Genomic DNA, 27,388 nt, shown 5'->3' with positions numbered 1-27,388 from the left:
CAGCGCTCCTTTTTGACTGGCTCTCGGGTCCGGGATGGCCACGCCTCCTCCCCTCGCATACACAAGAGTCACGCGCCTTTCAGTTGGAAACTTGGCATGCTGAGGAGGACAGTGGCCCTCATCTCCCCGCCCACCGCCCGTGCCATTGGTGCGGCACGCCGACTGCGACCACGCCCCCATTCCAGCCCCCTGGCTGGGAAGGCGGGCACCCGCTCTTGATTGGCTGGCCGACCTGCCATTCGTGGGAGCGGCTAGCACACCCCTCCCTCCCCTCCCTCCTCCCGCGAGCCCGGGGGTTCCACAGCGGGCCCAGTCCGAGTCAGTGTCATTCAGAGAGGCGGACTGCTGAGTGCTGGGCGCGGACGCGCGGCTGCAGTCCTGCTCGGGCGCCGGTGCCTGCGCTCGCGCCGCCGGGTGGGAAGGATGAAGCCTCAGCTGGAGCAGCCACCCTATGATTGGCTGTGGCGCTTGTGAACCCGAAGTAAAGATGGCGGGCGGGCAGGCAGCCGCCGCACTGCCCACTTGGAAGATGGCGGCTCGCCGCAGCCTCAGTGCCCGCGGCCGGGGGGTCCTGCAGGCAGCTGCGGGCCGGCTGCTGCCGCTGCTCCTGCTGAGCTGCTGTTGCGGCGCGGGCGGCTGCACAGCGGCCGGCGAGAACGAAGAGACCGTGATCATCGGGCTGCGGCTGGAGGACACGAACGACGTGTCGTTCATGGAAGGGGGTGCGCTGCGGGTGAGCGAGCGGACCCGGGTCAAGCTGCGGGTGTACGGGCAGAACATCAACAACGAGACGTGGTCCCGCATCGCCTTCACCGAGCACGAGCGGCGCCGGCACACACCCGGCGAGCGCGGGCTGGGGGGCCCCGCGCCTCCGGAGCCGGACAGCGGCCCCCAGCGCTGCGGCATCCGCACCTCAGACATCATCATCTTGCCCCACATCATTCTCAATCGCCGCACATCGGGCATCATCGAGATCGAGATCAAACCGCTGCGCAAGATGGAGAAGAGCAAGTCTTATTACCTGTGCACGTCTCTCTCCACTCCCGCACTGGGTGCCGGCGGCTCCGGGTCTGCGAGTGGCGCCGTCGGGGGCAAGGGTGGCGCGGGGGTGGCCGGACTCCCGCCTCCCCCATGGGCCGAGACCACCTGGATTTACCACGACGGTGAGGACACCAAGATGATCGTGGGCGAGGAGAAGAAGTTCCTGCTGCCCTTCTGGCTGCAAGTGATCTTCATCTCGCTGCTGCTGTGCCTTTCAGGCATGTTCAGCGGCCTCAACCTGGGGCTCATGGCTCTGGACCCGATGGAGCTGCGCATCGTGCAAAACTGCGGCACCGAGAAAGAGAAGAATTACGCCAAGCGCATCGAGCCGGTGCGCAGGCAGGGCAACTACCTGCTGTGCTCGCTGCTGCTGGGCAACGTGCTGGTCAACACCACGCTCACCATCCTGCTCGACGACATCGCGGGCTCAGGCCTTGTGGCGGTGGTGGTCTCCACCATTGGCATCGTCATCTTCGGGGAAATCGTGCCCCAAGCCATTTGCTCCCGACACGGCCTGGCAGTAGGGGCCAACACCATCTTTCTCACCAAGTTTTTCATGATGATGACCTTCCCCGCTTCTTACCCGGTTAGCAAACTGCTGGACTGCGTCCTGGGCCAGGAGATAGGCACTGTCTATAACCGGGAAAAACTGCTGGAGATGCTCCGGGTCACTGACCCCTATAACGACCTCGTTAAAGAGGAACTGAACATCATCCAAGGGGCTCTGGAGCTCCGCACCAAGACGGTAGAGGACGTGATGACTCCCCTCCGGGACTGTTTCATGATCACCGGCGAGGCTATCTTGGACTTCAACACCATGTCCGAAATCATGGAGAGTGGCTACACGCGAATCCCAGTGTTCGAGGGAGAGCGGTCCAACATCGTGGACCTGCTCTTTGTCAAAGACTTGGCCTTCGTGGACCCAGATGACTGTACTCCCTTGAAAACCATCACCAAATTTTACAACCACCCCTTGCACTTCGTCTTCAATGACACCAAGTTGGACGCTATGCTGGAAGAATTTAAGAAAGGTGAGAATTTTTGCTCTTTTTTTTTAATTGGCTCTTCTCTTTCTGCCTCCATCCTCCTCCCTCCCTGAGTCCTCTACCCCCAGACCAACCCCCCAGGGAGAGTTGACCGGAATTTCTCCTTCTAATTGCACAGCTGAAAGGGTGGCATGGACTTGGGGACGGATTGAACTAGTAAGCACTTCTGGGTTTAAAAGCCTGAGACTGTCATTACTTTTCCCACATCATCAAAAAACAAGCTTTGTAATTTCAGTGCATGAAACTTGACCCCCTTGGGGCCTCTGGTCTTGAGGGATCTACTTCATTCATTGTCTGGCTTCAGAATAGGTCGGTGAAAGTACAGGCTGGCTCCCGAGATGCCCTTCGGTTATATCTGATACAGACATTTGGAGAAAATTTAAGCAGCCTTTAAAAACCCAGTGTAATCCTTTACCTCTTCCTTAAACATCCACATTGACATTTCGAAGATTGGCAGTGTAATTTTGGTGGATTTTGTTCTTCGCTGTCTGGCATCCTGCAGGGTAGATTGAGGTCTTTTGCGGGTGGAGCAGGGGTAAAGAAAGTACCATTAAAACCCCCACTTTATTTAGATGTGACTTCTCTACCTGGAAAAGAGGAGTTGCTTTGTTTAAAGCAAACTTCGTCATTACCTTCTAACTGGGAAAAGCTGGAGGTGAATTAACTTTTGACGCGCTGTATCTGTCCTCCTTTCCTGCTTACACTTATCTGTCAGCAGTGAAGTTTCCTAAAGCAAGTGTGGTTTGGGTAGAAAAGTCGAACCTGTGACAGTGATGTGCATACCGTTCTTAATCGTGATTTATTCTTTGATTTTTCGTCAGTTTAAAAATGTTCTTTTAATCTCAGGTCCTTGATACATTAAGATGAAATACTCCATCTCCAAATCCGGGTTCTAGGGTATTGACTGGGAAGAGGCCCAGCGTCTGGTGTTTGAGTGTTCACAGCTTACCGTTTCTTGGATTGTAGTATTGCGTGTCTTAATTTGTCATAAATAGGTAAATGGCAAGCTGTACTATTAGTATTGAGACTTTGGAAGTTTCCAGTAAGTAGCTAGTGCGGTTAAAACCAAGGGATGCTGAGTTTTGTCATTGGTGCTTGGCATGCACCGGCACTGCAAAGTGTGTAACCTTGCATGACCCGAAAACTAAATTCCCATTCTTCGCATGGAATTTTGATCACTAATGGGGTTGCTACCCTGACAAAAGCCATATGTACCTGGATGTGATCATTTGAACATACAGTGTGTGTGTTTGTCCTTGCTCCCTTTTCTTGGATGAATGGTGTCCTTTCTGGAACAGGACCACAATGCAGTAATTTTCATATAAAAAAAATAGAGCAGAATGTGCTTCAGGGCTTAGTAATTTGCATTTAAAAGCAGGAGGAGAAAAAGAAAATGTCCAGTATCTCTAGCTACAGAGCATTTGGGGTGTCTGTTGACTGCTAAGCTGTTTATTAGAGCACTGAACTAGTGTCTTCTCTCTGCCACACAGGAAGACGTCTTGAATACTTTAGGATGCCCTGAAGTCCCAGTGCGTGCAGTTTCTTACGTCCTTTGTTGTTGTTGTTGTTTTTATTCTTGTTCAGATTTTTTGCTTATCACCTTATATATTGCTAATACTAGGCTGAGTCCGGCATAATGATGTGGACCTGTGGTTCCAGCTATGTGGGAGGCTGAAGCTGGAGGATTGCTTGAGTCTAGAGTTCCACATAGGCCTAGTCCATTAAAACAAAACAAAACCCAACACCCATTGGTTTGTACTCCCTGCTAGAGGCTTTCTTTACTTCGGTATCTTTTTCTTTTAGAATTTGGCTGTTTACTTCCTACTCCTACTCAAAGTTTAAAAAATTTTATATTATTTTAAAATTTGTTATTGGTTAGTTGTGCTTGAACCAGGTTTCTGTGGCTGCTTTAATTTTTTCATTGTAGGAGGAGCTGTTTTCCCCTCAGAATCACCTCTCATTGGTACCCCTCTCGTCAGGGTCTGGCCAAGAGGTTTCTGTGTACCTGACCCTTTGAACTCATGACCCCTCCTGCTTCAGTCTTCCAAGTGTTGGGGTCCCAGGTGCTCACCACACAGCCTGGCTCTCAGTACCTTTTGAAATGTGTTCTTCAAGTGATGGAAATATTGGTGTTTTCCTATAAGTTCTAGAAAAATAACACATATTATTTCACTTTAGTTTTTATCCAATGAGATGCACATGTTTGGTTAAGAAGCAGAGCAAATGGAAGATGCGTTTGGTCTAGTAACCGATTCTGAAAAGCAAAGACAGTGGCAAATTGGAGAGTTAAGCCATGTTTTTAAAAGAACAAAATGGCTGTTTGCTACTTAAACAATTCCCTTTGATTTTTTAAAGATGAATTTGGTCAGTTTAACTTTCCAATCACTTACATTAGTTCTTTTTTTAATTAAAATTATTATTTAATTTTATGTGATTGTGTATGTGCACCAAGTACTTGCAAAAGTCAGAGTTGTCAGATCCCCTAGAACTGGAGTTACCAGGTTGTGAGCCAGCTGCCATGTGGGCACTGGGTACCGAACTCAGGTCCTCTGCATGAGCAATAAGTGCTTAACTACTGAGCATCTCTTTAGCCCCTGTCCTTTTCTTTTAGAAAAAAAGTTTATGAAACCACATTCAAATCTCAAACTCTTAAAAAAGAAAGACAAGAGAAAAGAAACACAGAAACTGAAACAATGACATTTTTGTTTTGAAAGCAATATATTTTGACAAATTAAAAAAATTATATTGGTTTTACCAGTTTACAACACTCTTTTATACTCTGGTGTAATATATACTTTTTCATACTATAAATGATGCTATATTTGCTATACTAACAGAAGGTTGTAATTAAATTTGTAGATATCTTTTAAAGCAGATATTAATATATTGCCCAGGTATTAGTTCTTTTTAATGTATGAGAAATAGTTCACCTGATTTTCTTTTCATGATCTGCTAGTTAAGATATAACTGTTTTTCTAATGTATTGGGTATTGAACTCGTGGCAGCTTGTTACCGGTGGGCTTGCCTCAGCTCTGTGAACTAATTAAATTTTTTTAAAGTTTATTTATTTATTTATTTATTTATGGGTATGTGTGTAGAGATCAGAGGACAGCTTGTGGGAGTTGGTTCTCTCCTTCATTCTGGAGATGGAAGTCAGGGGTCAGGCTTGGCAGAATGCACCGTTATCCGTTAGGCCACCTCAGCCCCTGCTGTCTTCCGTTTTATGTTTGTGATAAATAATGCACGGTGTGTGGGATGCGCTGCAAACTTCCCTCTCCCTTTCCTCCTCTTATCTCCATTTCTGAAAAACAGAAAGAGAACAAAACAAACACTCCACAATCCCCCTAGAACCCCAGACTGGTTAGATCATTAACCCAAATCTCATTGGAAATTCCCTGTGTAATTGAGCTAAAGCTTTTCTTGTCGATGTTGGTAATCAGTCTGATTTAGTCTTCACCAAGGTGGTGGAAATGGTAGGTTTGGTAATTGGGAAGAGATGCTGCTGTTGTGTAAGCATCTTGAGTGTCTCCTTTTAGGGGCCAGGACTTTTAAACTCTAGGTAACTTGTTGCTTTGTTTGAGAGCAGAAGGTAGTAATGGTGCTAACTTTATAGTTTGACATCGTGGTGGTGATAAGGATGGTTTTGTGCCATTACGGTCTGAAGGCATCTGTGAAGAGTGTCGAAATCTCACCTCTGATGTGGTGTTATCCCTATGTTACCAATGCTGACAGTTGAGGCTTAGAGTGCATGATTTGTTTGAGCTCACATAGTAATTCACTGATACGGGTTTTAATTCATGTCTGTGTGACATCAGAATTAGTTATTTGTTTGTTTATTCTATGTGCTGAGCTACACCTCCATCTCTAGAACTCACTCTCTTAATCATTCTCTTATACTAATTTCAAATACTGACTGATATTTGTGTTATTTTAAATTTATTTATTTTTATTTTATGTATGAGTATGTATGGACCCTATGCTCCTGCCTGGTGCCTGTGGGAGTCAGAAGAGGGCATCGCATCCCTTGGAACTGGAGTTAAGGATGGTTGTGAACCACCATGTGGGTGCTGGGAACTGATGGGTCCTCTCCAAGAGCATCAGGTACCCCTAAGCACTGAGCCAACTCTTCATATCCAGCGTTTCTGTTTTAATGAGTGTGAGATTTGGTCTTCTGTCAAAACATTGCCTCAGAGCCTTTTGGGCAATAGGCTTTGTGCTTATATGTGATTATATGTGTTACATGTGTTTATATGTGTTTTTGTTGCTTTAGAGCCAGTGCTTTGGTGATAGTGGATAGAGGTTGGTGCCCTCTTTTTAAATATTGTAATATTTGGAGGTTTTTGCTTGTATGACCGCAATACCATTTTTCTTTCTTTCTTTCTTTTTTTTTTTTTTTGTGAGAGTTACACATCCAGCACTGAGATCCTTCGTGGATGTTTTACAGCAACATTATACTCTAGCATGCTACTTTACCACTGTTTTCTTTTATTGCTTTATGTATATGAGCGTTTTGTCTGTATGTAGGTCTGTGCACCACATGCATGCCTGGTGCCCAGCGGTGGTGAGCCTTCAAGTGGGTGCTGGGAATCTAACCCGTGTCCTTCCAAACAACAAGTGCAGGAGCCAAATTCCCACCCCTCCGACAGTTTTCTAATGGTTCAGTTATGTAACACTGTTTCGCCTGCTTTCTTACCTGTTTCCCCTTTGAGTCACACAATAATTTGTCAAGTGATTTTATCTTTGTTGTTTTGCAGTTACCATATTAACACTTGGTTGCTAATGGTGGTCCTTTTCAAGCTCACATCTCACAGCCACTGGCCCGGTCATTGGATGATAGTTGCTTACAAATCTAAATAAGAAAATAAGCTCCCTAAGTCACAGTAGAAGATGAGAGAACTCAAGAAAACTGTCTAAAGCAAAACAATGCAGAGGGAAGAAAACCTTAACAAAACCCTGCTTGTTTGGTGCACAACAGCCTGTCGGGCTCCTCCTTTACCTGTCGTTACCTTCTTATCAAAGGGTTGTGGACTCTAGCCGCCCAAGTATCTACACCGAGGTGACTTTGAAGAATTAGTAACCAGTTATTGGGTTTTTCCCCTTTCTTTTTTTTCCTCTTCCTTATAACAGTTACATTCAGGTATTGCAGGAATCATGGTCACAGCTGTTTGGGACTTACGTGGTGAGGTTCTTTGTCTCAGCCTAGGATTTAGTTCGAAACAGGTGACTACCTAATGGTCTTCGAAGGGTGCATGTATAATTTCCATTTACAACATTAGGTATGGGCTGGGGCGGTAGCTCAATTGGTATGGTGCTTATCTAGCACGTACAGAACCCTGGTTTCAGTCCCCAGCACTATATATTGGGCATGGTGACACATATTTGTAATTTTAGCACTTGGGAGGTGGAGGCAGAAGGGTCAGAAGTTCAAGGTCATCCTTGGTTACACAGTAAGTTTGAGCCCAGTCTGGGTATGTGGGACTCTATCTTAGAAAACAGAAACTCATTAGGTACATAATTCTCTGTTTCTGCAACTTGGTGAGTCTTTCTCTGTGACTATGTTAAGAGTTTACTTGGACTTCCCACGGGTCAGGGAACCCTGATTGCTCTTTGGGCTGATGAGGGAGGGGGACTTGATCGGGGGAGGCGGAGGGAAATGGGAGGCGGTGGCAGGGAGGAGGCAGAAATCTTTAATAAATAAATAAATTAAAATAAAATAAAACAAAATAAAAAAAGAGTTTAATATGGAAATATTTTTTCCGTTCGCCAAATTCGATGTTCTATTTGTCTAGAATGTAGAAGGATATTTTAAAAAGATGTGAATGGTATCAGCAGTAGATCTGCATATTTCTATGCTCTTATTTTTGTGGGTGCAGTACCATATATTAAACTGTTGTAATTTTGCATGCTTTTCTGGTGTACTTGAGAAGTCAGATAGTATAGAATTGAAGTGAGAAGGTGCGCAGCTTGAAGACTTTCTAGTCCAATGTTTGCCGATATTTTCACCAGGTGACAGATGTTTTCACACCAGGTCACAAGACTTGTTTGGGTCACTTATTAAGGGTAAGATCCTAGGGCTCACTCAGAGACTTTGTGATTATAGGCTCTGGGGAAAGGGCTGTGGAATCTACTATTGTTAGGCTACCTCAAGGATGTTCATAGGGGATGACCTTGGTAGCAAACATAGTTTCTCAACCCCAGGAACAAGGAAAATAAATCTGGAAAATGGAGATGTGTTTGGGGCCATACCCTCAACCCCTGTAACCAGGATAAAACATGGAAAGGAGGGACGAGTTTGGGGCCATGCCATGTCCTTGGCACATCCACTGGACCAGAACTCGCATCCCTGACTTCTAGACTGGCATTCTTTCCTTCCTTCCTTTATTCAGAGTTAAAGGTTAGCCACATCACTGAGAAACCGAGTTTTCAGGTTTGCTGTTGGTTTCTATCTTGTGACTTTGATGTCACTATTTTAGATATCTCCTGCTCAAACAATCGTCAACTGTCCCTTTGTTACACAGATAGATAATAGGTCTGACGGTGTAATTGGATTTTATGTTGTGTTTTACTTTAGCTTAGTTGATAACTGAGGTTTTACTTTATTATGACCAGAGTGGGAGTGTTCTTGGAGACATGGGTATTGTTTTGTAGATCACTCCTAGCCTTCAGCAGTTAAATACAAGCACTCCTTTGGTTAGGGACATATTTGCTCCTTTCTCGTTAGTTGGTTTTCTTTTTGGAGTGGTGAAAGTTGGATTTGGGTCTGCCGGGTAGCATTTCCTTGTTCCTGCTCACAGACATTTCTGTTGAGATGTTGAGGGCCGGAGTGTCCCGTCATGGCAGAGCGTGTTCCTGAGTGTGTTGAGGCTTGCTCCTCTTCATGATTATCGTATGCACTCCCCCACCTTTTTTCCCAGACAGGATTTCACTGTGTAGCCCTGGCTGTCCTGGAACTCACTCCACAGACCAGGCTGGTCTTCCAGAGGACCCAGGTTCAATTCCCAGCACCCACATGGCAGCTCATGCTTGTCTGTAACTCCAGTTCTAGGATTTCTAACACCCTCACAGAGATATACATACAGGCAAAACACCAATGAATATAAAATAAAAATAAATGTAAAAACTTTTAAAACAATTCAATAGCAAATAAAAACATAACATACAATGTTGCCTCAGTGTGTTTTGTGGGGTTTCCTGGTTAATGGTATTTTAATTGTACCTAAATTTCCTAACCATTAAAATTAACTGGCTCTCAAAAGAGTATGGAATGTTTCAGGACCTAAATGATTCTGAGGCCCTTTGAGGGACCAGCACTATATGGAACCCCCACAAAACCCAAGAAAAAAGGCCTGACAAGGTCCTTGCCCAATTCATCCAGACTGTACCCAAAAGGGCTACTGTCTAACTCTAGGCACTAATTACACAAAAACTTCCAAAAATCAAGGATGATCTCTATTAGAATTTGGCTTATATTGTTCATTTCAAAAATTCAAAGGAAGCTTTGGTGGTGGGGGCTCACGGGGAGGTAGGGAGCTGACAGCGAGTTGCCCTTTGTGGGATATATGCTGTTGAGCCAGACTAGGTGGGAATGGGCAGTGGTGGTACCAACCACTCCCCCTGTTTAGATTTTATTTACTTATCTATTTATTTTCAGACTTGATGTGAGATTTATTAGAAAGCATGACTGATGGGATGTGGGACTCAACACCATGTAAGCCATCAGGGGTACAGGGCTACCCCTTGTCCAGGCCACAGATGGGGATGTATTTGACCCCACAACCCTCAGGGATGAGCTACTTCTCAGCTACCATGTCTTCAAATTCATCTGCATTGAATAGTAAAGCCCTGCTGCTCTGAGATGTGGACCTTCTGGTAGCCAGGGACCTTGCACTTGGCTCTACACAGACCCTCAATCACATGTTCCTCACTCCACAGTTGGTGCAGATGGACCTGATGACCTGGTCAAGTTGCATGCCTGGGGCTCTCCAGTGGCACCCACATACCTGTCTGGAGTCTGGGTTGGGCATAGCATCGAGGTCAGGTACATGCATATCCAGCAGAAAACTCTCCAGGGTCCCTTAGGGGACCTGTACAAGCAGTAGGATGTATACTCCAAGGAGGCTGCTCTTTGTAGCCATTGAGTGCTATCCACCCACCCCAGTGGCTTAACTGCCTGGAGCTTTCCCCTGTTTTGTGTTAGTGCTGCCACTGATCATAAATACTATTCTGACTGGGTCTTCATCTCTCACACTCGGTGTCTTCTATTGATGCATGTCAGACCTGGGCCTGAGTGATTCTTTTTGGCTTGGCATGCCGTGGGAAGAATGCCGCTGCTTAACAGTTAAGAGAAGTAGGGGTCCCTTGCATCTGCTTTGGATCGTAACTGACTTCTTTGATCCTAGTAGGAAATGGAGCTGGTTCCTAACTCGTATCATATGCAGTCAGAACTAATGTGTGCCAGGCGGGGCGGCACACTCCTGTAATCCTAGTGCTTCAGAGGCTGAGGCAGGAGCATGGTGGTTTCAAGGTCAATCTGGAAAGTACAGCAAGATCTTGTGTCAGAAAAAGAAAAGAAAAAAAAGTGAAAATAATTAAGACTCCGGGATAGTTAATGCCTACTTGGTTATTTTTGTATTATAATAGTACTTTATTGATAGTTGTATGTGGTGGCAAGAGCAGATTAAGTTCCTGTGACTGGAACACAATTCCAGAGACTGGATAATTTGTACATCTGTGTGTTTTTCCCAGCTCTCCAGGCTGGGAAGTCCAAGATCAGGGATTTGGTGTCTAGTAAAGACTTTCTTACCTTGTCCTCATATGACAGAAAAGTGACAGGGCACAAAAGAGCCTTAGGCTAGTTTCCTCCAGCCTGGCATAAGGGCCTGAGTCATTCTTGAGGCCACCCTCATGACCCGGCCTGCCCTCAGGGCCCCGGCTCTTAGTACCCCCATGGTGAGGATTAAGTTTCAACATGAATTTTTCATGGGTCAGTTCACAGTAGCTGTTTGCAGTCCAGACTAAGATTGACAGTCAGGGTTTATCATGGTTGTATTGTCAGAATCTCATAAGAGACTAATTAGCGTAGCCCCCACCCCCTTCTCTTTTATAAAAGTTTTTCCTTCTTTGTTCTCATTATTGGTACGTGTGTATGTGCGCCCTGGTGCAAATGCGGCAGCCAGAAAAGCTGGCTCTCTCCTTCCACCATGTGGGTACTGGGGATTGAACTCAGATCGCTTGGTGGCATACCCTTCACCCACTGGCCATCTCACCAGCCCTCCTTGGCAATGTGGTTGAATTCAGGGCCCACCCTTTTCCGGCTGTTTGCTAATTTGACAAGCTGACTGCAGTTTATTACATGTTCTAATTTCTCTAAAGTACAAGAGTGAGGATTATAACTATAGGTGACAGGAAGGGATAACAAAGACGAAAAATATACAGAAAGTTTTCATGAGTTTTGAAAGCCCTTGAATGTCCCAGGTTTTAATATAAAAGGAAATTCTCAGATTACTCTGATAAAATGGTTTCGGCATTGATTATATCAAAAGTATAAAAATAGTGATGTTAATAAAGCAAGTTTGTGTAACTTAGAGCAGTGTAATTGTGACACATTTGAGAGGCGTTCAGGAATCCTAACTGTCCTTGGGGTTAGCAGTTTCTTCTCTGAAATCTCTGCTCAGTGGTTCAAGGAAAGAAAAGGGTCATGTTGGCCTTGCTGTTCGTGTATGCTGTAACATTGCCTGTGAATGACGAAACAACACGTGGAGACGGCATAGAGGAACATTTAGGGAATTAGAGATGTCAGCTAATTACAATCATTTAATGATAATTTTGAGGGCTGTGGGAAATGTAGGGTGATTATTTGTAAGGATTATAGACTTGTAAAAATATGCACATGCCTAGACTAGAAGGGAATGTAAAAAAGGAAAAGTGGTTGGTGGGTGTGGGTGGGGTGATCCTGGCTGATCTCTGCAGAAGTCTGCTTGTTAACTTTGTACAGTGATACACTTGGAAAAACTTCAGCTCTGCTAAGAACGTTATGTGTCCTGATCCTGGAAAATTCACCTTTGCTCATGCTGAGGACCTCAGTATCACTTTATTTCCCCTGGAGCATTTGATTGCTGACACAGATAGTTCTTTTACAAATTGTTACCGTAAGGATGTAGTTTATTCTCAAGTTGCACAACCATCACTGCTGTCCTTTCAAAATATTTCCATCCTACACCCACGAGAACCCCTACACCTGAAAGCAGTCACTCTCACTTCCTGCTCCCACAATCTGTTGTCATCCTCTGGGTCTCTGCTCCCCCATCTATCTGCTTTTTCTCTCTCGGTGACCCTATCCTGAACATCACATCTAAATGAATGCAGCTTCTTTTTCTCAGTAGAAGTATATTCTGTTCACGATACAGTATGAATCTGTCCTCTTTTTGATGCCAAATATCTCATCTCAAGGATTTTTGTTGTTATTGTTTTGTTTTTTTTTTTTCAAGACAGGGTTGCTCTGTGTAGTCTTCTCTGTCTTGGAACTCACTTTGTAGACCAGGCTGGCCTTGAATTTACAGAGATCCTCCTGCCTCTGCCTCCTGAGGACTGGTATTACAGGTGTGACCGCCACCATCCAGTTCAGCTCAAGGATTTAACACATCTTGTTTATGCTTCTACCTGTAGGTATCCATCTGTGTTATTTGCATTTTTGCCATGAATAACGCTGCTGTGAATGGTGGTGCACAGGTTTTGTGTAGAAATAGGTTTTCAGTTTTCTTGGACAACTGTGTAGGAGTCACGTGGTTACTCAGTTGTTAACTTTCTGAGAAATTTCTAAGCTTTTCCAAAGCGACTGTGCCATTTTATATCCTTTGCAGCAGTTTGTGAGGTTCCAGTCTTTCCATATCTTTATGCTTGCTGCACATACACCCCCTTTACAGACTTGCTAGACAATGTGAAGTGGTATTTCCTGTGGCTTTGATTCGCATCTTTGCAGTCGTAGAGATGTTGAACATCTCTACTTGTGTTTACAGTCACCGCTATATCTTTTGGGAATGTCTGTGTAGTCTCTTTGCCCATTTCTTATTTATGTTTTAAATTGTGTGATAATGTCTGGGTACATCTGTGTGTGGGGTGTGTAAGGTGCTCACAGGGATCAGTATTAGATTCCCTGAGGCTGGAGTAGCTGCTATTGATCTGCCTGACATGGTGCTGGGAACTGAACTCCAGCCCTCGGCAAGAGCAGTATGTACTCTTAACTGCTGAGCCATCTCCTTTTGAATTTTAAGAGCTCTTTTTGTGTGTGGACTATTGGTCATTTATCAGCTATATGATGTGTAAATATAATCCCATTCTGTGAGTTGCCTTTTTACTTTGAAAAAGAAAGTCTTTAATGTTGGTAAAGCCAATTTGCCATTTTCCTTTAGTCATACTTTCGTGTACGTGAAGCACAACGCCAGGTCCACAGTCATGGAGATTTATGCTGATGTCTTTGTCTTATGTTTGTTTCACAGTTTTGCTCTCAGGTCTTTTACCATCCTGAGTTAGTGTACCCAGGGTCAGGTGGGTCCCTTTCGTGCTCTTGAGTGTGGGCATCCAGTTGTCGGAGCACACTTGTTGAAAGGACTATTCTTTCCATATTGAATTGTCTTAACACCCTATAAAAACGAAGGCTTGTTTCTGAGCCTTAAATTTCTCTGCTGATCTTCTAAGGCTGGAACCACACTTTCTTGGTCCATGCAGCTTTTTAATGAGTTTTTAAATTGGGAAGTGTGCACCGTCAGTTTTCATGGGCCCACTTGTCCGTTTCTGTGAAAGAGTTGGACTTTTGGTAAGGGCTCACAGCATCTTTAGGTCAGTTTGAAGAGTGCTGTGATGTTGATAGTGAGTCTTCATCCAGGAATGGGAATGTCCTCTTACTCGTTTAGGTTTTTCTTTTAGTTCAGTGCATTGCTGGTAGTTTCCTTTTGTTAAATTTATTACTAAGTATTTGATTTGTTTTTTTATACCACAGTAATGGGATTCTTTTATTAATTTTATTTTCCAATTGTTCATAGCTAATATATAGAGATACAAGTGGTTTTGTACATTGATCTTACATTCTGCAACCTGTTGGACTTATTAGATAACAAATGTTTTTCAAAATAGAAAAATGTTTTTAAAAACACATGAACTTTTGAGGCCATCCTGATCTACAGAGCAAGTTCCAGGATAGCTAGGGCTACACAGAGAAACCCTGTCTTGAAAAACCAAGGAAAACAAAAACAACAACAACAACAACAACAACAAAATACAAAGTTCACATGAACTTCTTGGTCTGGAAGGATGGCTCAGTGGTTACAAGTATTTGCTGCTCTCACAGAGTCTGCACTTGGTTCCTACCTCCCATTTGGAGGCCCACTATAACTCCAATTCTAAGGGGTCTGGTGTCATCTGCTAGTCTCCTTGGGCATCAGGCATGTATGTACATAGATGCAGGCAAGCACTCATACACATGAAAATAAAGCCTTTAAAATAGTTTTGAAAGCCAGACAGTGGTGGTGCACGCCTTTAATCGTAGCACTTGTGGAACACGATTAATAAAAACCCAGCGTCAGAAATGACAGTGCCTTCTGAAGAAGACCGCTCCCCAAGGGTTTGCTTTGTAGGGGCTGGAAGAGGCCTGGCTGTTAGCTAGCACCTTTCAGTGCCACCATCAGTTTCCAGGTCACTAGGAGAGAAAATGAATCTCTGTAGTACTGAATGACATCCAGGTCTCACAAGTGCCAGGCCAACACGCTCGGAGCTATGTCCCAGCCCTCTTTCCTTCTTTCCTTCTTTCCTTCCTTCCTTCCTCCCTCCCTCCCTCCCTTCCTTCCCCCTCCCTCTATCCTTACCTCCGTTCCCCTCCCTCTCTCCCTCCCTCCCTCTCGCCCTCCCTTCCTTCCCTCTTTCTTTCATTTTAAATGCTGGTGTGTGCAGAGTAGTAATCTGAGAGGGTCAGTGTTTTCCCATGCAGCAAAGACAGCTGAGGGCATCTTGTGATCTTTACCGGAGTGCGCAAAGCCTCAGTTTTTCCGTTTGCCCATCTGTGATTATAAAAGCAGTGTGCTGACTTGACTCTGTAGAGGCATTTGGGTGTAGATAGTTCTGAGACTCAGGCAAGACTCGGAACTGTTTGAGCGGATTTTATGACGGAAAATTAAGAAGAAAAAGAGTTAGAACAATACACCGTACTCTGCCATTTCTTCTAAGGTGTGTTTCCTTTTGATACTCATGGGTGTCCTTGGTTTAAAGGTTGTCAGGAATAATATCTTCTCTGGAGAGTTGATTACCGAACAGAGAGCCCAGCCTTCCCGTGCCCTGTTTGTCTGTGGAAATGGCCACTGCAACCCAACCAAGATTGTCAAAGGCCATAAAAGAATAAAAGCTGTACTCTGGAGCCCTGTGCTTGAAGTGCGCATCCAAGGTTCTAGACGGTCTCATGCTGATTACTAAAGTAAGAAGACTTTTTAACTTTGTAAGGGTCAGGTGTTAGTTTAGGTCTATAAAACTTTGTATGTTCTCAGATAAACAGCATTTTTTTTTCTGACTCCATATAGAAACTTTCTAATGATTGCAGTCACAGCACGTAAGACATTTTGGTCAGTGTTTAACAACACAGGAGAGTGGTCCCATCAGATTATAGCAGAGTAGAAAACTCCTGTTGCTGCTTAGGCAGTAATGTTGGAGTAGAATGCACCCTTCGTGTGTTTGTGGCGACGGTGGTATAGATGTACCCACTGGCCTGCTACTCACAGGAAAGTATAGCACATAAAACATATAGTACCTGTCTGGTAACGAATGACTATGGTATTGGCTAATGTATTTATTATATTATATTTCACTGTTTTACTATATATTACATATACCACTCATTTAGAGTGTATTCATTTTCTTTTTCCAAGACAGGATTTTTCTATACAGCCATGGCTGTCACATAATTTGACCAGGCTGGGCTTGAACTCAGAAATCTGCCTGCCTCTGCCTCTGCTGGAATTGAAGTCATGTGCCACTACCTTCCGGCTACTAGAGTGTATTCCTCCTGGTGAAACGGTGTGCCATAGGCATTCTGCTGTGTTCTGCTGTCAGCAGCCTCTCTCATCTTATACTTACTGTTCTCTTGTTAATTCTGTTTTCTTCATGACTGTGATTGGATTTGTTCTTTGGCGATTTTACACGCATGTATACTACACTGTAGTTGCTGTCACTCCCGACCCTGTTCCTTACCCTTCTCTCTACAAGTTCCTTTTCCTCATTTATGTCTTTTATTTTATTTTGTGACCCATTGAGTTTAGCCAGGGCCATCTACGTGACAATGAGTTTGAAGCTTTTCATTGGAGCCTAGTTGCTTTGTTAGTGGTACTCAGCTGAAGACAATGGTTGTCCCTTCGCAGAAATCCATCAGTAGCCAATAATTTAGCAAGGTTTGATTTAATCTTGCTTGTTCATGACCCAAAAAAGCAATAGGGTATTGTGTGTGTGTGTGTGTGTGTGTGTGTGTGTGTGTGTATACCCTGTTGTATGCTATTCAGACTGTTTGCATAATGACAAAATCATTAAGGATGTGTTTTTTTAGGATTCTCTGTCACAGAGCACATAAGCTATCATGTAGGTGTCTTTACTAAAGTCTGTCTTAAAATAATGCACGATAATGACAAATAGACTTTGTCTGTGTCCTGTTGGCTAACTTAAGGACAACAAGCATTCTAGGAAGAGAAGCTGATGTTTACTTTGCTGTCAGACAGCATTGCGCCACGTGTATTGTACAAACACACATTATTTAAAAGTGTCTACCAGGTCTGACCTGATTCCTGGATGGCGAAGCCCACCGTTGGTACAGACCTCCTGGCAGCATCTTATGCCTCCCTCTGAATCAGGAACACACTGTGGTGTCTCTTGATGCTGGAGGATTCATTTGACCTCTGAGGGACCACAGAGGTCATTAGTGGTACTCAAACATACTGGTGAAAGAACCTTAATTGGCTTAATCTGGCTTAGCTTCCATTAGCTAAATATCTAACAAGTCAGCGAGTCGTGCTTGCTCTGTGACCTCAGAAGGCCATTCTCCGAGCTAGATATTAGACAAGGTGTGGAGGCTTACTGCCCTTTCCTCAAAAGGCAGCAATGTCTTTTTTACATTCATTCACCCAACCTGGTAGCTTGAGGCCCTAGCCATACTGAATGTTATAAATACCTTCATAAGAATTACATGATCCCATCACCTGTTCAAAGGTAAATGGAGGTGTTTCTGGCAGAATTCTGGATTATGGGCCATCATTACCTATTTTTCCTTTCGTTTTTTTACTGAAAAATTTCTTAAGAAAAACAGCTAGTGGTTTCCTCTTCTCGCATGAGGCTTCAGCTTGAGTTCTCAACAGTCTGGCTTCAGACAGTCTTAGCCAGTGATGTCATTGGCATCTTGGTTGTCACCCTTCTTAGCTGTTTTGGCTCTTTCGCTGAGGTTGGCAGTAGCTGTGGCCCACTCTCCTCTCCAGCTTGGCTCTCACAATGCCCCTGCTCGCCTCTAGCCTCTCTCCTCCTGAATTTCTCTTCCATTCCTAAGGCAGCCTTTCCTGAGGTTTTTGTCCTTGTTGCTCTTTCATGGACTTTCTCCATCAACAGAAAGCTTTCTTTGGTTTATTTTAATCCGTAAGCTTTATTGGGTGTTCTAACAAAGAACTGTGGGCCATACAAAGTTAAATTGGACCCATTTTTTGTTCTGTAATGTGTTATACATGTGAACTGATACTGTTTTTCTGCTTGTATCTTGTTAGTGGTTTGCTTTTGAAATGCTTATTCAAGTTGTTTTGTTTTAATTCCTACCATTACCACCCAGACCTTTGGAGTTCTTTTATTTGTGCCTGCTATGTTCTATATGCCTCTATAAGTTCATTTTATTTTCAAATTAAATTAATGTGGCCTTTTTTCTTCCGTATTTTGCAACAAAGGCTTGCAGTGTAGCTCAGGCTGACATTGAACCAGTGCTGTTCTTGCCTCTACCTCCCAAAGGCTGGGATTTTAGGTATGTGTCTATATGCTCAGCTCATTAGTCTGTTTAAAATGAATTAGTGAGGATCTCTCTCCCTCCCTCCCCCTCCTTCTCTGCCCCTCTTTCCCTCCCTTTCTCTATGGCACAACTCCTAAGATGGTCTCCTTCACCTTGTTTCATGAAGCATACCTCAGCCAGGATGAACATCCTTGAATGTAGCATACCTCGGCCAGGATGAACATCCTTGAATGTAGCATACCTCAGCCAGGATGAACATCCTTGAATGTAGCATACCTCAGCCAGGATGAACATCCTTGAATGTAGCATACCTCGGCCAGGATGAACATCCTTGAATGTAGCATACCTCAGCCAGGATGAACATCCTTGAATGTAGCATACCTCAGCCAGGATGAACATCCTTGAATGTAGCATACCTCAGCCAGGATGAACATCCTTGAATGTAGCATTGCACCAGATGGTGAAAAGCCTCCTCTCTTTACAGTACTATGACAGTACCTTATTTTAAATGTTAAAATAACCAAGATTGAGAAAGTACTGTAGAGTTGTTGTGGGCCCACGAGGTGCTACTCCCTCTGACTCCATCCCGACTTTTGCATCTGACTCACTGCTTGTGCACCCTGGCCTTCCTGATTTTTTTCCACCACTGCAGGTACTCCAGCATGCTCCTTTGGCCTCGGTGGCCCCTGCTCTCTTTCTCTGGAATGGCCTTGCTTACAAGAACATTGTGCCTGTCTTCCTTTCCTAGATTAGGTTTTTACTCAGAGGCCACTTCAGTAATGCTGTGACAGTCCCATCTAAAATTCCAGTCCCTTCCCCAAACACTTACCTGTCACTGTCCTTTTTATTTTCTCTTCTCACATACCTGACCTGACATAGGGAGGGAACTATTGGGGAATATTATTGGGAGGTGGTGTGATTTGAGAGATCTTTGTAATACCAAGGCTAGTGGTATAATTGTCCCAGAAGGAATGGCCGTATGTTTAGGAATCAGAAACTGTCTTCTATATCCTTTCCCTATGAGCTCCAGTCCAGACATCTGTGATCTCAGGAACCAGTTAGCAACTGAAAACACAGAGTACTCATCCAAACATTTTCTAAAAATTTCAATTATTTAAAAAAATGATGGTAACATATCCATAACGTGAAGTTTTCCATTTTAGGTGTGCAGGTCAGGAATGTTAAAGGTTTTTTGAATAACTCTTTGCAAGTCTTGTAAAACTTTTTGGCTCTTGCCAAATGCAAACTGCAGGTCTGTTGAATGCTGAGTTGTCATTCCATGGGATCCTCCCCACAGCCTCTGAGAACCACTATACTTCAGGATCTTTGTTTTCCAATTTTTTTGAGACAAGGTCTTACTATATAGATTTAGCTGGCCTGGAACTTGCTATGTAGCCCAGACTAGCCTAGACCCACCTGTCTCTGTCTGGGATTAAATGCACCCGGCCTTACCTTCTGTCTCTGACTGTAACTATTCTTGGGGTCTTATAAGTAACCCTATTGTATTTGTCCATTTGTATGTGACTTATCCCACTTCCACTCATGTCCTTGAAGTTTATCTGTGTTATGCCACGTGTCAAGATTAACTGAATACTATTTTGTTTCATGTGTATAATGTTAAGGTTTTGTCTTATATCTCTCCATACATGTGTGTGTATGCAAATATATGCGTCTTTCTTTCCTGAACCATGGTCATTTAAAAGTAGATTATAGACATTATAAAGCCTTACTCCTAAATACTTTAGCATGTATTGTTTAGTGAGTGGAAGGACAGGGCTGATGGCTCAGCGGGTAAGAGTATTTGCTGCCAACATGGTGGAAGGAGAGAACTGAGTCCTGCCTGTTGTTCTCATACACACACTCACAATACACACTCATACACACTCACATTTACACACACATGCACATGATGAATAAATAAATGTAAAATAAAAATAAAGTCTAAGGGGTTTTCCAAAATAAGCCCTGTATTGTTGCACAATTAACAATGTAATATCAATACAAGCATATTATCTAATATTCAGTCCATATTCCTTTAATTGTCTCTTTGATGGCTTTTTTTTTTTTTGGTTTATTTGAGACAGGGTTTCTCTATGGCTTTGGAGCCTGTCCTGGAACTAGCTCTTGTAGACCAGGTTGGTCTCGAACTCATAGAGATCTGCCTGCCTCTGCCTCCCGAGTGCTGGGATTAAAGGCATGCACCATTACCACCCGGCATGGCCTTTTAATCTAGAAAAGTTCCTTGCCTTTTTTCTTTCTCTACATTCTTCCCTTTAGCTCATTTCCCCTCCCTTTCTCATCTATCTATCTATCTATCTATCTATCTATCTATCTATCTATCTATCCATCTTTCTTTCTTTCTATCCATCCATCTATCTATCTATTATCTATCTGTCTGTCTGTCTCACTCTTATGGCCCTGGGACGACCCTCACGGTTGTGCAGAATTCAGGCTAGTTAATGTGTATAAGGTTCTGCAGTCTGGAGTTGTGACTGTTTTCTTACAATTAGAATTAAGGTTGTTGTTTGTTTGTTTGTTGTTTGTTTTCCAAGAACACATTATGAAGTACTTACTCTCTTGAAAATTGTGACATTTAGTGTGTGTATGTGTGTACATGCCCATGAATTTGGAGGTCAGGTTCTCTGCCACCATAGGGGATTGAACTGAGGTCACCAGGTTTGGAGGTTTTTACCTACTGAGCCATCTCACTGGACCCCGTCTTAATAAATCACTAATTGTGGGATGACAGTTGGAGACTGAACACATGTCCTGTAAACCCCACACATGTACCCAGTGATTTGGGCATCCTTTTCTCTGTAAAAAGGGCCACTGCATTAAGTTGCCCTCTCTGTCCTTATCTACACTAGCTTGGGCTTCTCCACTCTAGTGTGGAAGGGATGAGGAACGAGAATGTCATGAATGCAGTCCAAGCACCTCATTTTCCAGGTGGGCGTTTGTGCCCAAGAGGAATTGCACAGTGAGTGGCAAAGTTAGTACTAGATGTTGTGTTTTCTGACTTTTAGGGGGCTGGGGCAGTGTTGGGGATAGAACCTTGGGCCTTATATGTGGTAGGTAAGTTCTCTACTACTGAGCTCCACCACTGTGCCAGTAGCCTCTTATTGACCAAGGATATAAAACATACTACCTCAACTAGAGGGTAACCTTTCTTCTATTTAAGAGAGTCAAGTGGCCCCTTCCCTGGCCCCTCACCTGTCTTTCAAACTCTGGCCACACTGGTATGGGGTTCCTGGCTCTTATCTCTCTTGCCTTCTTACGTGCTGTTTTCTTGGCTGGTTACACTCTTCCTTCCTTTTCTTGTTCTTTTTTCCTGAATATTAACATGAGCTGGATTCTGCAGTGGCGGCTTTTCCACCAACCTTCAGGCCAAGTTTGTTCCGTCTACGGTGTGGCAACAGGACCCTGCTCATACCTTAGCTATCGCGGTGGAGATCTGTCGTTTTTCCTATGGGCAACTGTTGTTTTCATTGGTAACCTCTTCTACTGGATCGTGATCTCAAAGGCAGGAATCTTGTTTAGCTCACCTCTGGGCTTGCCACGGGAGGTTCTTGATAAATGCCTGCTGTATCAGCTGAACCACGCCAGCTCTGCGGTCATCAACTGCTTTCCCAGACTGACAGGGCTGAGTCTCAGGCTTTTGTATCTGTCTAGGTCTGACAGCTTCCATAAATATCTGGCCCAAAGTACATACAGCAGTGTAGAAAACGGAAAGCTTTTCTACCTGTTGTGCAAGACCTCAAGGAACAGAGGGAAAAGTCCTGGTAGTAGTTATGAAAAGCAGGATGAGATCATCAGTGCTAGAAGGGATATTCTGCAGGGCTGTAGCCATGTAGAAGGGAGGTGTCCTCAGGACAGCCCTGGAAGAGGGCAAAGGCTGTGCTGAGGTTCGGGGCATCTCAGCAGGAGGGAGTGATACTACAGAAGGCAGGCCGGGGGTGTGTTAGGGAGCACCGTGAGCTCCTTGGAGTCCTTGTTCTGTGTAATGGACACATTTGGCCGGTCCTTGTGTATATTGACTGTGAAGTCTCTTGTAGGGCCAGGCCACTCCTCACAGAGGACTTTTAAAAGCTGTGTCAGTCGTTGTCCTAACAAACTTTCACAGTGATTTGGCATCTTTATTTTCTTTTTTAAAATGTCTGTTTTCCCCAGCTTGTGCAGCTCCATTGAGCCCAAATTCTTGCCAGGTGCGCTAGATGGGTTAAGTCTTAGGGGAAGTACATTAATAATTGAATACCCAGGAGGCATTATGGCTTCAGTTCTGAACTTTAGTGTTTTCTGTGGCCTGCAGGAGTCACTTAACTACTATGATTTATAACTGGGCTAGAACTTTAAGCACTGTTGGGAAAGGGCTGGGAGTTTGGCATGGTTCTTCTTTTACATCTATTTACTTTTCATACAAGGAGAAGAGCCTACAACATGCTAACACAGGTGCCTACTTGAAGAAAACAGTGTTGTCTCTGAGAAAGGACTGGACACATTTAATATACTAAATCTCTCTTTTTCTTTAAAATACTAGTGTATATATACATATATATGTATATACCTACACATATGCACATGCATACAAACACACACACACACACACACACACACACACTTCTTCTCCAAATGTCAGAGCTTCTTGCTCACAGTAAATGTCAGTACGATGGGAAGTGTCTCCAAGCCACTAAGGAGCCAATATTTTTCCCTGATAACTGGCTTGCCCTGCTTCAGCTACTAACTCCATATGTGTGAAGCCCCTTCTCTGGCATACATTCTAGTCTTTCTCTTACTGCTTCACAGGTACTACAACTCGTTTATAGTTCTCCGGGTTTAAAATCACTTTAGAAAGGACTCAGTTCTCTATATAAAGCCACAGTTCATGTTGCTCTAAAGCGATGACTAGGTTCAGGCATAACTGGCGGTTTAGATGCCTCTGTCTCTGTGCTTTAGTAAAACGAACATGCTCCTCACAGTCTTTCACCATGATGCTTTTAAATTTTGACCTGAGTTTTTAAAAACTGAATGGAAAAAAACTTATAAAGCAGTGAAGCACACACACACACACACACACACACACACACACGCACATACACACGCGCGCGCACACACACACACATGCATGCAGTGCACTCACACACACATACACACACACATGCACCCAGGTGAAATCATTGGTTTTTCATAGTTTCTATTACTAAGCTTAAAAATAATTTGTTTTTTAAAACAGGCGTTTCTTTTTGTTGAGCACAGTCGTTCTCAGGGCACATATAGTTTAGGGGTAGGATGGGATGACGAGATAGACACTGCACATAACACTCAGGTAAACAGCACCTGCATGGGTGTGCCTCACCAGCTCCGGTAGGTGAGATGGGAGGGAAGGAAGGAAGTGGTATTTGGTGACTCAGGACTTGACAGTTAAGTAGGTGGTAGCCAGGGGAGTTAGTGTGTGGGAAAGAAACAATTACAGGGAGATGTGATAAAGTGAAAAGTGTTACTGATTGTGCCAGAAACATGAGTGTGATGGCTGGGACACCCTATGGGAGGGAGGGTGTAGACATGACACGGTGTATCCAGAGACAGGAGAGGCTGGAGTAGAGAAGCCTCTTGAGGTGGTGCTAAGGGGCCTACGCTTTCTCCTAAGAGCAGCAAAAAGTTGCTTTGAAGTTTTGGAGTGTTTGAGAACATGGAATGACTTTTATCTCTGTGTGGAAAATCTACTGGAGAGAAAACGGGATGCACGAAACAAGTCTTGGCTTAAGTCCACGGGGCTGTTTTGGCATGAGGTAGAGAGGCAGGCCAACTAAGCAGTCTGACACGGGTCCTCTGTGCTGGTACTGATGGCAAAGCATCATTGGAACAGTCAGTGTTCATGGCTCTGGTGTGCAGACACAGGGCTCTGGTGTGCAGACACAGGGCACGGGTGTGCAGACACAGGGCACAGGTGTGCAGACACAGGGCACGGGTGTGCAGACACAGGGCACGGGTGTGCAGACACAGGGCACGGGTGTGCAGACACAGGGCTCTGGTGTGCAGACACAGGGCACGGGTGTGCAGACACAGGGCACGGGTGTGCAGACACAGGGCACGGGTGTGCAGACACAGGGCTCTGGTGTGCAGACACAGGGCACTTGTGTGCATTAGCACTGAATGTAGACAAGTCATCTGACAATGAACTCACCTCGTCAGGCTCCCTAGCTGCCGTTTCCATCCATCTGCCTGAGGATAGGCCTGTGAGGAAGGTCACAGTTTACCAGTCTGCCTGTAATGGTGGGGTTGAGCATATTCTGTCCGGTCAGTGTCTTAGTGCCAGAGGTGCCTGAGGTGTGACCATGAAGAACTTACTGTCTCAGAGAGCGTGCAATCTTGAGACACTTTTGGTGGTGACTTTAGCGGAGGTACCTGCAGGATGCTGGGAGAGCCCCTGCGAGAGCGTTAGGCTGTTAGTTCTAAGTAGACAGTGGCGTTTCAGTCATTATGTGGTAATATATTATGACTAAGGGGACTAGAGATGTTGCTGGGCAAAGGTGTCTAGAGTGTACTCAGTTGTTCATTAATTTGGTAGAAGGAAAGTACTAAGGTAAGAATGAAAAATTCATAAGCATCGATGTTTCCAGTTGATAAATCAGCTAAGTTGCCACAAGCCCTACCTCCCAGAAACTGTGGAACTAGCTTCACCCTGCTCAGCCCAGCACCTGTCTTCTACATTAGCACCATGTAATTATTGTATGCTACTAATATGTCAGAAAGCTAGTGCGTTCTCCTGACAGTCATGTGGGCAACTCAACTCTAACACAAAGGAAATATTTGTTGTTGGTTTTTCCAGCCCACCAATCATAACTCGGGCATTGCATCAGGCACGTCACTTCTCCGTCCTTGGTTGTCACGGAAACTGCTTAGAACACACCTTTTAGTACTGTGTTTTAAGTGCTTTTTTATATGCTTTTCCTCTTCCGCAGTACTCATACTAGTTTCTCCTGGGGCAGTGGCATGCCTCTGAGTCCAGTCACTCTGTGACCTTTGAGCGTGTTTGGTAAACTTAACTTCCTATTTTGTTATGTTCTGTGGTTGTTTATCCACACTTCTTACAAATAAATTTTAAGCAGAGGCAGGCAAATCTCTGTGATTTCGAGGCCAGCCTGGTCCAGGACAGGCTCCAAAACCACAGAGAAACCGTCTTGAAAAACTAAAAAAAAAAACCAAACAAAAACAAATAAATTTTAATATTTTTTAAAATGTTCAATGGGATCCTTTTCAGTAAGCCTGCTGGAATTCTCTGGTGTATCACTGGGGAACATGAGTGCTGGTTGCCCAAGGAACCGTGTCTAAGATGACATAGTATGCGTGGCCTCTGGCAGGAGCCCCTGGTCTCTAGTACAACTGTGACTAAGATGTCATTCTGCCTCGGAACAGGAGCTCTGCTGGAAGTCTGAGGTTTGCCAGGAGGGGCTGGTAATACGATGGCAATGTCATGGCCAGGTTGGTAGCTGTGTTACATGGAAACGACTGGACATTACACTTGGCGTCATTGAGCGCTGATGCCAGGCACAGGAGAAAGCACAGCCCTGGTATGTGTTTGCATTACCCAGCTACCCCGAAGAACCTTGCTGAGCTTTCAAATGTCTCTGTTCCACCCAGCAGTTCTGGGCTGAGGCGTGCGGTTTGCAGTGAAGAATGGCGGGGATAAGAGTCTGAAGACCAACATTAGCTTTAGTGCTACTTCAGCAGTCACTTGCAACTCTAACCCGTGAAAGGGAGGAGCTGCTAGGTACTGAGCCCCTTTTAATGAACTGTTTCCCGTTATTTCTTTTGACTTCACAGAAGTCTTATGGAGTAGTCCCTGCTAGTCCTGGTTTAGTCAGGAGACTGAAGCTACAAAGACCAGGTCACTCTCTCAGGTTACTCAACGTTGGAAGTGACACCTAGCCCTTCTGCAGTTATGTAGATAAAATCATATTGTTTGTTCTTGTTGGTTATGTTGATGGGGTCTTACTATGTAGCCCTGGCTGGCCTGGAACTTGCTGTGGAGACCAGGCTGGTCTCGAACTCACAGAGATCTGTTTGCCCATGCCTGGGATTGCAGCCATGCAGCAAACCATCACCAGTGTTTGCAGTAATCTTTAATGAATGTGTTCTTAAGTTTGTGAATCCATTAACAGAAGCCTATAAGGTAGCAAGGGACCCGATATAGCATCATCTCTATCTCGTGCTACAGCGCTGTTCTGAGGCACCTGCTCACCTTCTGTGCACTATGTGTGGTTGTGCTGTGATGATATCTGAGATCATACAGAGACAAGGATGCCCCAATCCCGTGTGGTCCAGGAATTGACAGCATTGTCTTCATCTGTAGGACGAAGAACCTGCCAGATTTTACTGGCCACGCTGGCATTTTGAGACAGAGAACACTGTGGAGTTGGACTGTAGAGAGAAGTCGATTTCTGAGGATGGCCTCGAAGGATGGCCATGGCTTCTGCTGGTGATAAAGCTTCGGTTTCCTTTCTTCTGAAGTGAAGCAAAGCCAAAGGGGTGAGAGAATTTGGAGAAGACCAGAAAGCCAGACAGATACACAAAGGTTCTGAGTGCTAGGACCTTTAGTTTGAACTTTGACCTTTGTGCACTGGCTGATATTTTTCCATTAACACTTGCATGGCGTTAATAGGCAATGACTCCGACTGTGTTATGTTCGTTTATGTTTTTATCGCATGTCAGCAGACTATTGTTTTGAGATTTGTGTGGCTTTTCTTCTCACCAACATCAGCTCTTGCTAGCCTTCCTTTGCTGCAGGACTTCTTACACATTGAGGAATTAGGTGCTAACCAAAGCAAACCGTGTTTTTAAGACACTGTTGTGTTGATTTTGGTACTACATGGAACCCTGTAGATTGGGTCTCCCTTATTCAAAATGCTTGGGACCAGAAGAGGTGCAGGTTTTGAAGTTTCTCAGATTTTGAAATATTTATATAGAGTTTACTGATTGAGCATTGCTGAAATCCAAACACTGAAACTTCAAATATTTTATTACTTTATTTACTTATTTATTATTTTATTTATTTAGTGGGTGCATGGATATGTGCTTGCTTGTGTGTCTGTGTGTAACAATTTTCTATGGAAGTATCTTTATATTGTAGAGTAAACGTTAAGAGTAAGTAAAATGGAATGAAGACTAAGCAGTTTCAAAAGAAACCTTTAAAAAGAGGTCTGGAGGTTAAGAGCACTGGCTACGCTTGCAGAGGACCTGGGTTGGAGTCTTAGTACTCACAGGACAGCGCTCACCTGTCTGTAACCCCAGCTCCAGG

General features: G+C 44.3%; 1 protein-coding gene and 1 pseudogene across 2 annotated transcripts in view; one reads left to right on the top strand and one right to left on the bottom strand.

Moving 5' to 3' along the window:
* Positions 1–289: 289 nt before the first annotated feature.
* The window catches only part of Cnnm2 (cyclin and CBS domain divalent metal cation transport mediator 2), a 125,713-nt gene continuing 98,614 nt past the window's right edge, over positions 290–27,388 (top strand). The window contains exons 1-3 of one of the 2 annotated variants that reach the window (XM_041660910.1): positions 290–2,072; positions 3,578–3,616; positions 6,842–6,870. In XM_041660910.1, coding sequence (XP_041516844.1) covers positions 452–2,072; positions 3,578–3,609 — 1,653 coding nt within the window. In that variant the 5' untranslated portion in view covers positions 290–451 and the 3' untranslated portion in view covers positions 3,610–3,616; positions 6,842–6,870. Of the gene's footprint in view, positions 2,073–3,577; positions 3,617–6,841; positions 6,871–27,388 lie in introns of those variants that run through there. The other variant, XM_041660909.1, reaches the window with a different exon arrangement.
* LOC121454836 lies at positions 10,145–10,245 on the bottom strand (annotated as a pseudogene).

Source organism: Microtus oregoni, unplaced genomic scaffold, assembly GCF_018167655.1.
Source record: "Microtus oregoni isolate MIOR12 unplaced genomic scaffold, Mior012 000012F_ref0000307, whole genome shotgun sequence".
Classification (NCBI taxonomy): Eukaryota; Metazoa; Chordata; class Mammalia; order Rodentia; family Cricetidae; genus Microtus; species Microtus oregoni.
Note: the sequence above shows the minus strand (reverse complement) of the source record. Positions and strands in the feature narration are given on the sequence as shown.